This window comes from Nannobrachium achirus (assembly GCF_963921795.1).
Source record: "Nannobrachium achirus genome assembly, chromosome: 7".
Taxonomy (NCBI): domain Eukaryota; kingdom Metazoa; phylum Chordata; class Actinopteri; order Myctophiformes; family Myctophidae; genus Nannobrachium; species Nannobrachium achirus.
Genome location: NC_137816.1, coordinates 23755739 through 23773238, shown reverse-complemented (window position 1 = coordinate 23773238; position 17500 = coordinate 23755739). Strand labels below are relative to the sequence as shown.

General features: G+C 41.8%; 1 protein-coding gene across 1 annotated transcript in view; it reads left to right on the top strand.

The window, feature by feature from the left end:
• Window positions 1-15166, top strand: part of LOC308288651 (protein mono-ADP-ribosyltransferase PARP6) — a gene marked incomplete at both ends in the record, with an annotated part of 51290 nt that extends 36124 nt beyond the window's left edge. The window contains 9 exons of the mRNA XM_080730122.1: window positions 1-24; window positions 1838-1886; window positions 2548-2657; window positions 5191-5263; window positions 9227-9296; window positions 10334-10413; window positions 10942-11005; window positions 13831-13915; window positions 15064-15166. The exon at window positions 1-24 is cut by the window's left edge and continues 44 nt beyond it. Coding sequence (XP_080586248.1) covers window positions 1-24; window positions 1838-1886; window positions 2548-2657; window positions 5191-5263; window positions 9227-9296; window positions 10334-10413; window positions 10942-11005; window positions 13831-13915; window positions 15064-15166 — 658 coding nt within the window. The remainder of the gene's footprint in view (window positions 25-1837; window positions 1887-2547; window positions 2658-5190; window positions 5264-9226; window positions 9297-10333; window positions 10414-10941; window positions 11006-13830; window positions 13916-15063) is intronic.
• Window positions 15167-17500: the final 2334 nt, after the last annotated feature.

The following is a 17500-nucleotide window of genomic DNA, read 5'->3' as shown; positions in this document are numbered from 1 at the left end:
TCTGGCACATCCATTACTACAGTGGTGAGTGGAAAAAAACAACAATACTTTCACTGTCTCCCCTGCTTCACCAGTTGATTGGGCGATTGATTTACTTTATTGTCATTCCATAAAAAAAAAGCATTATTTACAATAAACTGTTCCTCATCAAGGCCCGACACAATGAAGTTAATGAACATAATAATAACAACCATAAACTTTATTTATATTGCACTTTTATAATAAATACAATTATACAATTGTAAACATACTGTAAAACTCAATACATTGAACATATAACGTGCAATAAATAAAGCTCAAGGCAATCAAAGCATCAATTAATTAAAGGCTCTATATCCAACCCTTTGCTTTGGAACAGTTGTAAAGGAAACGTTAAGTTGTCACAGGCTCTGAGTGCAACCCAGCCTCCATGGTTCTAGGTAGGTTTCGTGCTGGTTCCAGAAAATCGTGTATCGGGTCGGGTCGAGGCCGAGCACTGCACTACTTGCTGCGGTGGGGAACGCGTGTGCCGAATTTGAAATAGGGAATGAATGCCCCACCCTTTAATGCAAACCCCATGAATGCCCCACCCTTTAATGCAAACCCCAATATACCTGTTGTCATAGGACCCGTTTTGACCATCTGTTTGTCTTTGTCCACTTATGCCCATATATGAAGATCTCTGCACACACAGTACCGGTTGCGGAAAACTCTGATGTCAGACATCAGCTCCGCATACAGGCATTCATGGAAAACGCGCGTGCCGGTGGGACGAACGGTTCTCGAGATACGCGGGTTACATACATACACACTCACTCACAGAGATTTTTTGTTGACTCATGTGGCGTACGTGATGTCAGAGCCTTTTATGAAGTGATGTCACAATGAGTCAGCGCTTGCGCCGATTTCCTCCGGAACAGCCTGATGTCAACAATCAGCCCGCATAAGGAGATTCCTAACGTTTCGCGCCGGTTAGGGAAAACCGCGCGTCGGGTCGGGTCGAGGCCCAGCACTGCACTCCGTGCCGCGGCGGGGAACGCGCATGCCGAATCTGAAGCCGGTGGGACGAACGGTTCTCGAGATACGCGGATTACAGACACGCAGACAGACACACACACACGCAGAGACTTCTCACATTTATAGATAGATTATAATTTATATCTGGAAAGTAACTAGTAACTAAAGTTTTCAAATAAATGTAGTGGAGTAAAAGTACAATATTTGGATCCGAGATGTAGTGCAGTAGAAGTAAAAATATTGGAAATTTGAAATACTCAAGTAAAGTACCAATACCTCAAAATGTTACTTAAGTACAGTACAGTACAATGTTGCACATTAAGCCGACCCCCAGTTTGAGAACCACTGCGCTCTACGCCAAATCTCTTCACTGAAAAGCAAAAGCAATCTCTACTAGCACACAATGCGTCACAACACGTTGTACATCTGCTATTTTCAACTAATGTTAACTTATTTGTGCCAAATGTTCACCTGTTATGAGATGCCCGGAATAGGTGGGCGCGAGCGTTTAAACTGGGCAGGGGGGGATACACATGTCTCAGCAGGCCAACTGGTTCCTTCCACACGCTACATCCAACCAGGAAAGTTCTGACACAAGTTTTGAAAGTTCTGACACACCCCCCTGACACAGGGGGGTGTGTCAGGTGATAAGACAGGGGGTCACTCCTCGTGCACTGAAGGAAGCATGAGCTCAGTTCGGGGCTCCCTGGTTGGCAGAGGGAGAGCAGCTCCCAGGATTAAATGGGCGCTGCTTGAATGGGTTACAAAATCCTGGGCTAAAATTTAAAATACAACGTAAAAAGGTTAATTTCAACAGTCTAAACCTGTGTTCTTTCCACAGGATCATATCCAGTAACAGGTCCCATATTGTTAAGCTGCCTCTGAGCAGGGTAGGTAGAAGCACACACACAATCACACCCTCTGGTCTCCAGTTCAGCCTAGGGGTGGGCGATATGGAAAAATACAATATCACGATATTTTCCCAAGCTGTATCACGATACACGATTTCATCACGCTTCTTTTTCACATTGGTTTTTATGGTTATTTTTCAAGTGAATTGACAAAAAACAGACTCTCTGGGTCCTTTTGGGAGGTCTAAATTGAACTTTACAAATATGTAACTCTGACAGTATACAAATGAAACCAAATGGACCCTTACGGGTCCATTTGGTTTCATTTGTATACTGTCAGAGTTAAGTGGAGACCTTGACATTTTAAAGTTTGAGAACTACTGATTTAGACCAAAATGCAGGTTTAAATGAATTCTGCAATGAATCTCTGTATTAACGATTCAACAGGATTTTTTACAAGGCTCTCTCAATTGTATCACGATATATACGATATCTCTGAAAAGGTATATCGTGAAGACATTGTATCGCCTCAACGATAATTATCACCATATCGCCCACTCCTAGTTCAGCCAGCTCTGTTCTAGAACGCTGCGCTGTGTGGCACTTTCCATAATTCTCTAACTCTCTCTCTCTCTCTCTCTCTCTCTCTCTCTCTCTCTCTCTCTCTCTCTCTCTCTCTTTCGTCCCACTCTGACAGCAACTGAAGTTCATGCACACTTCTCACCAGTTCCTTCTCCTGAGCAGCCCTCCAGCCAAGGAGGCTCGCTTTCGCACTGCCAAGAAACTCTATGGCAGCACCTTCGCCTTCCAGTGAGTTGTACTCTGCTCTTCTCCCAGACATGTCAAATAACGAAGTGGCTTATTTGCACTCATACCGTCCAACACAACTAGAATTAGAACTGAAAACAGACTTATTTCCACCTTTGGCCAACGATGGCCGGTGGCTTTTCAGCCAAAGGGTGGGAAATGTAATTTTAACCACATGAACCTACCCTAGTGTCTCTATCCTAGGTATGGCATGCGGATATTGTGCAAAAAAGTAGATTTAGCAATTGGCAAAAAAAAAAAAAAAACTTTGGTGTAGAGGGGTAAATAAGGAGGGGGTAAAGTCAACAAATATTATTATTATTAACAAAGTATATAGGGTTTAAGTGGTTAAAGGCAATTACCGGTATAATGCAAATATCCAATCAGAATGACTGCAACAATTATCCTATCAATAGTCTCTCAGTCAGAAGCAAGTCTCCATAATAAAGGTTGTGGAACCAGAGCTGAGGACCACCATCTACTCAGACAGGGGCGTCACAAGGGGGGGGGGGGGAAGTGGGACTGAGTTACTAGGGCCCAAGGTGGAGGGACCTTAATTATTTTATACTTTAGCTATTGAAAAAATAGCCGATATAAAAGCTCACAGCGCGGCACTTGGTGCCGCGCTGCGAGCTTGTAGATCTTCTATTTTTGAAAAGTTGTGAAATGTGTGCAAATCTTTGAATATATGTATTTTTTTAAGCGAAGATTTGTAACTCAAATTTTGCTTCTGGGGGTCCCTGGCCAAATACATATCATTTTGGGGTCCTTGACATGAAAAGGTTTGAGCACCACTGACATAGAAACATAGGTTTTAAAAGCTTGTATATCTGCTATTTTTCAATAGTTAAAGCACAAAACCCTATATGTGTGTGATTGTATTGTATTGTATGTCTTGTCTTTAAACTTGAAAATGTATTAAAAAAAAAAGCATAATAATGCGTTCCCAGTCTAAATAGGTTAAACCCCCTCCCCCTATGAAGAACATTCATGGGGGGCCAGCAGTGAATCCTTGTACCCAGGGCCCAGAATTTGGTGCGACACCCCTGTACTCAGACACTAAACTTAGACCTGACACACCAGGAGAAATGCCATAAAATGTCCGTACAGTGGAATAGAAAAACTTGGAGCACTCTGTATCTCCAGAGGCTTTGAATTGATTGAACTCATCCTCTCTCCAGCATCTGGTCATGATAATGTAGATGGCAAGGCTTGCCGCAGCAGATTTCCATTCCACCATAACAAAGCAAATGCACATGGCAGTGGCCATCTCTCTTGGACAGGCAACACGCGCCGCCATGCCAGCGCACGGAGCCAGTGCTATCTGTGAGATCGTGTCGGACAGTAGCAGATGGAGCGCGGATGAACATTTTAGATACACAAAGCCCATCTGGGCGCTGGCAAAGTTCCGCGAGCTTCGCAAGCAATTCCATCGGTCTCCCCCGTCCTCGCTGTTAGCCTTAATCGTTATGAATTCTTCCTGGTTTTTGATAGTGGGCACAGTCGAATGTGTAAACGTTAAGACGGTTAACGCTAATGATGCCAATAAGCATGTACCTGCTAGCATAGCCCAACCGCCCCCACCATGTTCTTAGCCAATTCCAGGAGAACGAACCACTCAAAACTGGCTCAGTCCCCCAGGGAAGTGACGTTAATTCAACATGCACTCTCTTTAATGTACTGCAGCTAAGAATAACAGCTGCCATCATACCGCCCACGACCCACACGCTGGTTTATTTTAAGAGACCATGACAGGAGATTTGATACATCAGCTTGATATATCAGCTGGGGCCTGTGTTCACGCAACGCGTCCGGTGATAAAAGACGGCAGTGATCTGGGTCTCCGGTTACTCAGAGAGTCTGTTTTGTGAATAATAAATGGTCTAAGTTTAGAGGATGATGTAAGACATGTCTCCAAATATCCTCTGCATAATGGTGGGAATAGATGACTAGGTTTATTCTGGTTGGCAGCAGACAGAGAATGCTGGCTCAGATGTTATGAGAGTCAAGGTTTCAGTGGTAAAAGTACCATTAGAGCATTATAGTTTTATTAATTATTTTATATTTTTGTATGAATTGCTGGAAGGTTAATATTGGACCAAACAAATCATCATATTTGAAAACAAAAGGTTAATCTAAATAAGGAACAATGTATGTGTACTCTAATCTGTAGTACTCTGTACTACACTGTTTCAAAAACGCTGACAGTATCAGCACATCATAATAATTGTAAATTCAGAAGTTGCCATGTTTAAATCCAGAGATATATTTATTTTACTGTATCTGGGTTAATGTTTCTCAACTCATTTTAGCAAGGTAGTTTTATTTATGTTAAGAAATGTTAAGAAACCAAACCACCTCCATTTGATGTTTTGTGCGAATTTTTGGCATTCACTATTCTCTAATCTCTATTGTATGAAAGTTTTGAATATCTTTTTTGAGCGCACAAGAACGTTTTATTCAATGCTTTGCTGTCTGCGTGTCTAACTCTGTGTGTCTATCTCTCCCTCTCTCTCTCTCTGTGCTCCTGCTCCAGTGGTTCCCACATAGAGAACTGGCACTCCGTTCTGAGAAATGGACTAGTCAATGCCTCTTACACCAAACTGCAGGTACATGAACCACCAGCAGTTGGCTGTAATCTAAGACGCATCCCACCTTGGACAGCGCCTGTTCTCACGGGGAGCAGGCCCGCTGTCCAGCTGATCCATTTTGACAGTTAATGGGTGCCAGCTTTCCTTTTTTGTTTTGTTCAACTACTGAGCACACATGGCACTCTGGGAAACTTGTCCTGGCCAATGTCAGCTACTCCCATTACTTTCTGTACTGACAGCAGTGGACGGCACGCCCCCTTCCTGTTGTGGGATAGAGAGGGAGGGGGCTGTGGTGTTGGCTGGGGGCCGGCGGGTTACCTGTGTGCCTTGTTGGAAGGAGAGGGTCAACCACTTAGAGCACTAGCAGTAGGGTAGGTCCACTGGCTCAAAGCCTACGCTACTGAATCAATGCATCGCGCTGGTGAGTGGGGAAGGCTCCCACTGAAGGTAAGTAACTGCAGTGATGTAAAGTAACCATGTACGTGTACTCAAGTACTGTACTTAAGTACACATTTGAGGTGTTTTCTTTATTTTATTGGAGTGTTTCCAATTTTCAATATGTTTACTTCTACTCCACTACATACAAAGGCAAATATTGTACTTTTTACTCTATTACTATTATTTAAAAACATTATTTACTAGTTACTTTGTAGATTTTGATTATTATCACAAAACCACCTCAGACCTATATTCTTTGGCAATTGGAAAATAGCCGATCTACAAGCTCAGAACGCATCGCAAAGTGACACGTTGTGAGCTTGTAGATCTGCTATTTTCAAAGGATTTATACATTTATATTTAAAAACTTGTGAAATGGGACCTTCTGCATATTGAGTACTTTTACTTATGGTACTTTAAGTATATTTTGATGCCAATACTTTTGTACTCAAGTACTGTACATTTTGAATACTGGAATACTGAATAAGTATACTTTTAACAGAGTATTTCTACACTGCAGTATTGATACTTTTACTTAAGCAAAACATGAGTACTTCTTCCATCACTGAGTAACTATCATCTATCCAGCCCTAATGCAGGCACAGTAACATTCACTAAATAATGAGCTACTGTATGTAAGACAAACTGCAGCTTCTGGTGTTTGTGCTGTTGAGGGTCTCGCCGTTGAGCAGTTGTCCGCTATTGTCATAACACTGGGTTCCAGTTGACACTTAACCATAACGTCATTTGTAGGACAACCACAAGACAGTACGGGTACACTGTATTGTGTATCGTTATTTTATGCTTTAACTATTGAAAAATATCAGATCTACAAGCTCACAGCGCGGCACCGAGTGCCACGCTGCGAGCTTGTAGGTCTGCTATTTTTGAAAAATTCTTCAAGTGTCTTTTGAATCCTTCTAAGGTTTTTTGAAAAACCTACGTTTCTATGTCAGCAATCTGGCTAGCCATCGTCAAAGAAAAGGTCCTTTTCACTTAACTGGAGCTCAGTTAGTCTGTTCTTGAGAGACTACTATGTCAGTGGTTCTCAAACCTTTTCATGTGAAGGACCCCCAAAATGATATTTATTTGGCCACGGACCCGCATCTCAAAATATTTAGTTCCAGGGACCCCCCAGAAGCAAAATTTGAGTTACAACCCTTCACTTTGAAAATACATATTATATTCAAAGATTTGCACACATTTTCACGACTTAGCATAGCAGATCTACTAGCTTGCAGCGTGGCACTTGGTGCCGCGCTGTGAGCTTGTATATCTGCTATTTTTCACTGGTTAAAGCATTCAATAATTCTAGGCCTAAATGGGTATAAGGATTTTGAATGTTTGTAGTTAAACACTTATTTACATGGTGTCGTTTAACAGATGAAATGGTCAGCAATGAGGAGGTTTGTTTGGATGGCATAGAGCCTATTTCCAGCGTTTGTTCTGCCTTTCTTGGGTTGATTCTGGGTGAGTGAGGATGCCACCTCAATGTTTGAGATAGTGTTGAGGAAATTGTCAGTCACACAACTACAATGATTTGACAAAACCAAACTTTCTAGCGCTTGTCAGGTTGTCCTACACCTACAGTATATCATAAACACCAGTTAAAGTCATTTGTTTTGTCACCAGTGTTGCTACTGTTGTAAAGAAGCAAAAGTAATATTTGTATTATTATTATAAAAAACACAAGAAGTGAAACAGAGAATACTGAGTTGTCCATTTGCAGAATCTGGATGAAAATGACTCTTTGGGGATACTTCCGTGTAGCTTGAGAAATGAACAGAACTTAAAGCGTTTCCCGTTTGCATTCTGCGTCGATACATCAGTGCGGCTGGAGAATATTATTTTTTGAAACATTTGTATTTGGGATCTTAAGGCTCATGAAACTTTAAAGGCGGCTCCGATCCTCTCGTCTGCCGTGTTTTATTTATGTTTCTCTTCGGTCTTTGATCAGCATTGCTTCTGCCTCTCTGCCTGCTCATTCCCCTTCTCTGTTTCACCTTCAACAATCCCAGCACTCTCCTCCATTGTTCTCTTCACAGAGAGACAGATGAATAAATCTGCACATAAACACACACACACACACACACACACACACACACACACACACACACACACACACACACACACACACACACACACACACACACACACACACACGCGCTCGCGCACACATACACACAAAACCCACCCTCCATCTTTCTGTCTGTCTTTTGATTCCACGCAGACACACCACCACGTCCTGATCTCCATATTTGCCATATTTCGTTTCTAAACTGTTTGTTCTTTGTTCTCCATCCAATTTGTCCTCTACCTCCGTCCCCCCGGCTTGTCTTTTGTGCGTTTGATCACCTCCATTCTTTTGGGCCCGTCTCGTCTCCCCCTACCATGGATGCTTTCACATGGAGGGGACTCTCCTCGACCTCATCCTCGGTCATCGTCATAATTGTCTCCTTGGTGTCGTCACTCCTGACCTCATTTCACGTGTCATTATGGGATGTTCCCCACAATGTTCTGTACACAAGCAGCTGAATGCCTTGAAAGCATTTAGAAACTCAACATAGCTGTCTCTGGGGTGCCTGGCTAGATGCTTACTCTCCTTGCTGGACTTTTGCGCGTGCGCGCGCGTGTGTGTATGTGTGTGTGCCTGTGCTTATCTCTGTATTTTGTAGATATCAGACCTACATCAAATATTTCCACTTTTATTTTATTATGCTTGTAATAATTCCAAATATTTGTGAGATAACAGATGGATATTGTTTACCTTATTGGCACAATTCAAACACAGTGAAACTTCCTGGCATATGTTTTTTATTTACATTGCATCTGGCGAAGAACAGTCTTTTGATAGTCCACTGTAGGGCATTCACCAAATATTAGAATATTCGAATATCAAAGTCACTATTCGACGTTGTTCACTGAAGTCGAATATTGGCTTATTTTTTTATTTTCTCTTTAAAAATATATATAGTTTATCAAGCTTGGCTAGATACTGTAGGAAGTCATAAGAATGAGTTGTCAATGGCCCTGGTGGATGAATTTGTTAATGCTCTATAACCAGGGGTTCTCAAACCTTTTTAGGCTGTGACCCCCAAAATAAACATATTTGAACTGGGGACCCCCACCCTGACAAGCGCTTGGAATTGTATGTATTACATTTAAAATAATATAAATACAAATAAATATTGTGAAAATAGCAGATCTACATGCTCACAACACCTCGCAACGCTCAAACTGCTACTTTTCAGGATTCAAATTAAAAAGTTTCCAAAGTAGCCTGCAGATCTGCTACTTTTGATACTTTTGTGTGATAATAATTTATCTGTTCTTTGTGCCGTAATATTATCATGTATTTACGAGAAAAAAAAGTTCAAATATGGAGATAGGAACGATATAGTGATTAGGTGATTAAATGCTATTTGACCCAGGTCTGGTATTTACAGTACAGTATGTGTGCAAGCTACGCTTACGTATTATGCAAGAGAGCCCTGTGAGACTCTTAAGTGACACTTGCTTCCCTCCTGCTCTCTTTAACCCAAGCTGCATGGGGCAGCCTATGGAAAGGGCATCTATCTCAGCCCCATCTCCAGCATATCCTTTGGATACTCAGGTAGGAAATGAGCCCTCCTCCTCCCCCCCTGTCTTCCTCTGTGGTGGTGGATTCCATTCTGTGTTCACCATGGCTGGATGAGATGTCATCGTGCTGGAATGGTCCATTTTCATCTGGGGGGGGGGGGGGGGGGGGGGGGGGGGGGGTAATTCCATCCTGTCCTGTTGTGCTGCACTGTGTTGTCGTCACCACTGTGGGAGGTGAGCTTTGATTCTCTCTGTGAATTCATACAAAGGGTTAGGACCGGTGGATTGGTTTATTTTACAGTGCAGTGATTTCATTCTATCTTCCCTGCTAATTCTAGTTTGTTGAGTGAAAAATTGAATCAGGTGGATCTTGGGAGCCACATGGGAACAGCGTGGCTCCACTGTACATCTCAGACTGCATGTGGCCAGCCTTTTGACTTCAGTCATCTATGTCATAGACTCTGTGACATTATCTATGACGTCTGACGCCAAAATTGTGCAAGGTTTCAGCCCAGATTGATTTCAGATTGATTTAATTAAAAAATGATTAGAAAATTATTACAATTAAATGTAAGAATTGCAATTAATAATTTGGGCATTTAGCATATACTTTCTCTTATCCAGAGCGACTTGCAAAGTGTGTAATCAGAGTTAAATATTAAAGGATTAGTTCACCCAAACAAATCTTATTTTACACACCCCATGAAGCCTCAAATTCATGAAGATTTCTTTCATTTTTGTTGCATTCCTAAAGTCAATAATTTGATGACCGGAGACTCAAATGCAGGTCAATTGAGTCTCCGCTGGTCATAATTGGCTTGAATGCAACAAAATAAAAATAAAAATGTCATGAATACAATGCTTCATGGGGTGTGTAATTGATAGAAAGTAAGTATTTTTTTGCGTGAACTACTTCTTTAAAGACGTATAAAACTTCTGTGTAATAAGCGTGAATCACGATGGAGAAGGCTTTGACGCCGAAACGTGTCCGTGTTTGCCCCCGTGCCTTACTAATTAAAAGGTACTAGAAGTACTCTGTTTTATACATGAATATTCTACCTGTGCTTGTAGGGATGGGGAAAGGACAGCACCGCATGCCCACCAAAGATGAGCTGGTGCAGCGCTACAACCGCATGAACACCATACCACAGGTAAACAGCCTGGACACCCTCGCATTGACATCATACTAATGTAGCATCACATTTAGTTTAAAAACCATCAGTGCCTGATTTCTATTGTCAGTGGTTCTCAACCTGTGAGTCGGGACTCCCAGGGGGGACATTTTGAAAAGAGCTGATATACAAGTTCAAAACCCCTAAATGACACACAACCCCTCACAATATTTATCTGTGGAACCGAGTCTAAATGTAATGCCTCAACTCCTACAATTCCAAGTGCTTGTCAGTGTGGCGGGTTCAAATATTTTGATTATTCTGGGCAGTCCCCAGTTCAAATATGATCATTTTGGGGGTCTGAATAGTTTAAGAACCACTGTTCTATGAAACGGACTGAACAATGGCCGCTATGATGTCATTGCTTTCACTTAAAAGAAAATATTATACTGTAGCAAGCTTATATTTGCTTATATTTTGCATGGCGGGTTAAACTTCAGTCTGAATCCATGTCTCTCACTGCAGAAGCTTGAAGGAGCCTGCTGTTGTCTCTCTCTATTTCAACAGAGCCGTCCAATACAGTCCCGCTTTCTCCAGAGTCGGAACCTAAACTGCATTGCTCTGTGTGAAGGTAAACTCAAGACCTTTACCTGTGTCTCTTTTATCTCTGTAAAGGCAAAGCCCTATGTGCTGGCACAGTGCTGCATAACAAAGCAGTAAAGGGGTAAAAGCTAACTTATTGAACCATATGAACACTATTCTGGGTGTATCATAATATGCCGACATTCGATGGAAAATATGGAAAAGAGGAGGGTACCAAGTATAGAACCCTGGGGGATGTGTGGTGCAGCGCTCATTGCAAGCGGTACCACGGTGTGTCCCCAGTCTTTTGAGCAGGAGTACGTGACTACTCGCACGCATATGCACGGATGTTCAGAAAGCAACCATTCACGATCACAACTCTTACCAAAGTCTACAAAAGCTGCAGAGTGTCAACAATGTGAATTAACATAGGAATGACAACTGCAACTGCAACAAACGCTGGTCATTGAAGTATAGGTTTTAAGTGTTTAACCACATGGCTGATATGGTATTTTTGGTATGTCTAATTCCCTACTAAAAGTAGTTCTGGGTTAAGGTGGCTACATACTGTAGTCCAACCGAACAAAACGTTTATTTTGTTTTGTTCGGTTTCGGAAGGGGTTGCCGATCCAAAGAACATTTGATGGGACAAAAGTGTTTTATACGACCCCCTGAGGGAAGCTATAGGGGTGCAACGGTGAACTAATCAATGTAATCCATTATAAAAGAATCATCGATAATTTAATGAAATAATCGATTAATAATCTATCCCTATTTTGGACATGTCGTTATTGGTGACAAGCAAGAAAGAAAAGAAAGAAAAATAAATAAGTACATAATTAAATAGTGCAAATAGCCGATCTACTTGTAGGCTCACAATGGGTTGCCGCAACTTACCGTGAGCTTGTAGAATGTAGATCACTGTTTCCCAAACAACACCCCTCTTTGTCCCGGGCAAATGTCTCATTTCTTTTTTGGGTTTGAGCTAAAGAGTTTGGGAACCACTGGTGTAGATTACTGGGTAATCTGCACCTATAGCATAGCTGGTTTTAATACCTTGTCTCTGCAGTAACAGAGGTTTGTCCATTCCAGGTTGTATTTATCAGGGTTCCCACGGTCATGAAATTCCTGGAAATATTTTGAAATTCGAAAAATATTTTTTACAGTACTGGAAAAGTTTTGGAATTTATCAAGGGTCCCTGGAAGGTCCTGGAAAAAATAGCTATGCATTGTCTTTGGTTATTGATTTTGTTAATACCTCTGAAATGACAAATTAAACATGGGCCAAATTGTCAAATATTAGAGGCAGAAATTGTGAAAATAGCCGATCTACATGCTCACAACGCATGTAGATCTGCTATTTTCACAATAGAACCGTGTTATACAAAATTCCTCAACTCCTAGTGCTCGTCAGGGTGCCGGGGTCCCCAGTTAAAACATGATTATTTCGGGGGTCACAGCCTGAAAATGTTGAGAACCACTGGCATACACTACCTGTCTTTGGGCATTGCACATAGGAGTAAGATATTGAGCTGAACTATTGTTATATAGTTCTGGAAATTGGGTTAAATATTCTGGAAAAGTTTTGGAAAAGTTTTGGAAATTATTTGTTAAACATTTGTGGGAACCCTGATTTATGCATGGTCACTCACTCAGAGCAGGGCCCGCAGGGGCATAGTTCTGCCGATTTAAAATGACTCCAATAGGGAAGTAAAACTTCCTATGATTGGCCGCTAGTTGCGCTGTTTCCCCGCCCCCCCCCCCCCCCCCGGCCGATCGCAAAAAGAATTGTGCTCCATTGGATCCCATTCATTTTCCCCTTTCGTTTTCTAACCTTAATTAACATTTTCATGAATACTGTATGGTTCCTATTGCTAGTTAAAAATTGCCTTTCAATCACCGTCATATTCGTTTTGTCGAAATGTGGTCCAATTTATTTTAAAATAAATGATAAAGTTGCGGGGGGCGTGGCCAACTAAACTGATACCAGGCCGGCTGTGTTCTTCTTCGTGTGCTGTATTTCGGGAGGCTCCGACCACATTCTCCCATGTATCCCTGCGGTTGCACGTGACCGTTGGCAGCCAATAGCATCTCTGATGCCTTTACAATTCTATGATGGCGACACCCATTCCAAGGGGTAGAAAGGGCCATTTGCGCTGCATAGAAACCAATGGCTTCGCATCGTCCATATTTTTCTACAGTCTATGGCTCAGAGGGGGATTACAGAGTGTTTGTGCCTCCTGAATCCTGGAGCCAGACTAGTGCCTCGGTGCCTCCTATTGCTCCTAACCTCCTCACCCCAATGTCTCTTCCAATACTTTCTGCTGCAGGCAGAATGAAGCCTTGGACCGAATGTGCAAACAAAACTAAATAAATCAACACCCTTTAAAGTCCCAACTTTCTGACCAGTCCACACAGTCACAACTTTGTTCAGTATCTGATGGAGCGCACTGTTACTGTTTGGATTCAGCTTGCTAAAGTCATTTATCTGTTCTTTACTCCCAGAATTATATCTCTTTTCTGGCTGATATTAAACATACTATTTGTGGGGCGCCCGCTGGCCTGGTGGTCAAGGCGCATACCACATACTAGGCTATGATGCCTGCTGGCGTCGCTGGTTCGATTCCCGATCCGGACGACCTTTGCCACATGTCATTCCCCATCTCTCTCCCCATTTCCTGTCAGTCTACTGTCCTATCAATAAAGGCATAAAAAGCCCAAAAACAAATCTTAGGAAAAAAAAAACATACTATTTGTAATCCAGTTTTTGTTCAAAGTGAATCTCAACGTAAAGGTAAATTGAAACGATACACCAGTTTGCGTTATCTTAATTAATAATAATTAAGTAATTGAACCTTCTCTTGTCTGGAACAGTAATTACATCCAAGGACCTGCAGAAGCACGGTAACATCTGGGTGTGTCCTGTGTCTGACCACGTCTGCACACGCTTCTTCTTTGTGTGAGTAAACTTCACTACGGTTGTACATTCCACACATTAGCCTTCTTTTCTCACATATGTCGTGGGCAACTGGATTTCAGTACATACAGTGTTGTTGTCATTTAATTAATAATAATAATAATAAGGGTAATAATAGTTGTTTTATATTGTATTGTTGTGTAAGCACAATCTTTGCCTAACAATATGATGATCGCACCTTTTATTTTTAGGACCACTTTGGAAATTAGTTATTTATTGTATATCCTGGGTTTAAGTTATATTCGGATTGACTGTTGGATCAACACACATCACCGTTCTAAAAAAAACATGCTTACAAAATACACCTTGCTTACACCTAGAAATACAAAAAAAAAAAGGTACAAAAACCTGCCATTGCGTGAAGATACAGCCACACAGGGGTGCAGTAGCTGTTATGACTAGTGATACTAGTCTGACAACTATGACAAGAATAGTGTCTACTTTAGCCACATGAACCCTAGCATGCCTTTTCTGCTTGTCATAATCCTGTAGGTGAACTTAAAGTGAAAATAGCTCACAATGCGTCACATTGTGATGCAATGTGTTGCATTTTGGTGCGTTGTGAGCTTGTAGATAGCTCAGCTACTGTACTTTCCCTGAAGGGATTTGGTGTAGAGGGAAAGAAGAGGGGACCAAGTGCATACCCTATGGGGGACCCCTGTGAACTATCTATATAGGGTTTAAATGGTTAACACAGTTCAATCAATCAATCAATCAATCAATCAATCAATCAATCAAACAAACAAACTTTATTAAGGACACTTAACATAACATACAAATACAAAGAGAGACAAAGGCACACATAGTCCAAAAACAATCATACGTTCATAATGGCTTATACACCAATGGTTCCACAGTTTAGAGACAAACCTGACAAAATCAAAACAGGGTTGAATTTAAATGAGTGTTCAAACAGTCTGAATTTAAATGATGCTGTTGGCAGAATCAGACTGCCTACACATTTGTACTTGTATTGGTTCTGCAGCACAGCGGAGCAGATACTGACAAACATTTGGCTTGTGCATTTTTATGCGCCATAAAGTTCATATGTTGGATTGCGTGGTCAGCCCACAACATGTTATCTTGTAAATGTCATCTTTTGAAATGTGACCTCGGTCTCGTCTGCTCAGATACGAGGACGGTCAGGTGGGAGACGCCAACATCAACACCCAGGAGCCCAAGGTCCAGAAGGAGATCATGCGGGTGATCGGGACCCAGATCTACTCCAGCTAATGGAGGCTTGCCGGTGCCGGCCAGGACCCACAGGTTTCTGCAGTAGACAGACAGACAGACAGACAGACACACACAGACAAGTAGAGACAACGAGACAGACAGACAAACTGACGGGTTGAGCCAGAAGGAGACACTGGCGTTTGAGGGAGAGTCTTGAGCACATGAACTCTGTTGTTCATGGTCTTTGTTGCTTTTCTTTCTTCATATTGTTCTTCACTCCTCGTTCCTCGACAGAGAGAGGAGCTGCTCAGACGCTCCTCAGGCTCTGGTCAGTGGATCTGTTGGAACACACACACACACACACACACACACACACACACACACACACACACACACACACACACACACACACACACACACACCCACACACACACACACACACACACCCTTTCAGACAAAGCTCTCTCATTTCCTCTCAGAGCCTTTTCTTGTCGAACCTTTCATTCTCTTCTTTTATCAGCTGCAGCTTTATGGATTCTTTGGACTATTTATCTCTATTTATCATTTCTCTTTGTGAATATCTAGTACAAAAAAAGAAGAAAAAAAGGGAAGGAAAAAAATGCAAATTGCAATCCAAATGGTTATTAGATCCCTTTGTGGCTAATAAGTGATGGATTCACATACACATAGAAGTGTGTTCTCTCATTGTGTTTGCAAAGACATCATCTCCGTGATCTGTTTATTTGATATTCTTTGACTAATGACATGAATTAAGGTCTGTGATAGGATTATCTGTGGGACATGCCATTGTTCTCCCATCTCCCCGTCGGCCCACCGCAGGATGCTCCTGCACCCACAGTACGCGTGGGGGGGGGACACCCCGAGGCCCTGGGTCTCCGTAATGCCATCCCCAAAATAATTTGTCATAAACATGAGGGGTTTTTCATTTTTTAACTCTCAAATACCTGGAACGCGCCCGAGTCGCGTTAGATTTTAAACACTTTAACCATTATTTTATGCTTTAACTTTAGAAAAATCGTGAAAATGAGTGCAAGTCTTTGAATATATTTGACCAGATCTTTGACCCGACTTCCAAATCCTTCTTCTAAATCATGCTGTTCTCAAACTTTTTCATGTCAAGGACCCCCAAAATTACATGTATTTGGCCACGGACCCCCATCTCAAAATATGTTGTTCCAGGGACCACCCAGAAGCAAATATTAAAGTTACAAATGTTAGCTTTTAAGTAGATATATTCAAAGACTTGCAAAAAAAATCATGATTTGTCAAAAATAGTAGATCTACAAGCTCAGTGCCGCGCTGCGAGCTTGTATATCTGCTATTTTTCAGTAGTTAAAGCAGTCAATAATCCTAGGCCTAAATGGGCTAAATGAATATACCACTGCTGTTCTGGCACCCGGCCTCTCGCCCCTCTCTGACCTTGTCACATGTTCAGGAACTATAGGGAAAAGAAAAGGTCCTTTGTTTCTAGATTGATGGCCAAATTCAAAAATCTTTAAATTCTTCGGTGAGTAATGAAACCAACAAAACCAATTTCAGATGCGGTGTGTGTGTGTGTGTGTGTGTGTGTGTGTGTGTGTGTGTGTGTGTGTGTGTGTGTGTGTGTGTGTGTGTGTGTGTGTGTGTGTGTGTGTGTGTGTGTGTGTGTGTGTGTGTGTGTGTGTGTGTGTGTGCGTGCGTGCGTGTGTGGAGGAAAAAAAACAAAGCACTGAAATTGGATCTACAAGGTTTCCATCTTTCATCGGCAGTAGAGAGACAGAATCAGTCATTTTTTTACATGACTGGGATGACCTGTTACGGGCCCTTAGCTCACCAAAATGCAATTGTCATGATTGGATGAGTGAGGATGCAAGCTACAAACACTGACACGAGAAACAGCAAAGTGAAGAGCTCTATTCCAAAGTTAACCACTTAAACCCTACTACATGGTTGATCGGAGTCCCTCAGGGCTCTATGCTTGTGTATTTTCTGTTTTCTGTTATTGTGGGGAAAGCTTTCGCTGAAAACAGCCGATCGACAACAGCTTCTGCCAAGGTCTTCCACACAATAATGCTGGGGTTTAAGTGGTTAATGTGGGTATCTATTTTAGCAAATAAACACTAGCACGTGAACTTCAGCACTCAATACCTCTGCAATATGGACAATTCAGCCTGCAAATAGCTTAGAATTTTGTTGCCTAAGGACTTAAGTTACAGAGTACAATTGGTTTAATTTCATGTTTATTACCAGTGTTTTTTGAGAGTGAGCCTTGATTTGACTTTGTCACTTTTTGTTTTTTAATGGTGGGCTTGCCCATTTTGGAACAAATCTCTTCAAGTGTCAATGACACGGTATAAAACCCTCATTATTCATGTAATATTTAGGCCTGAACAC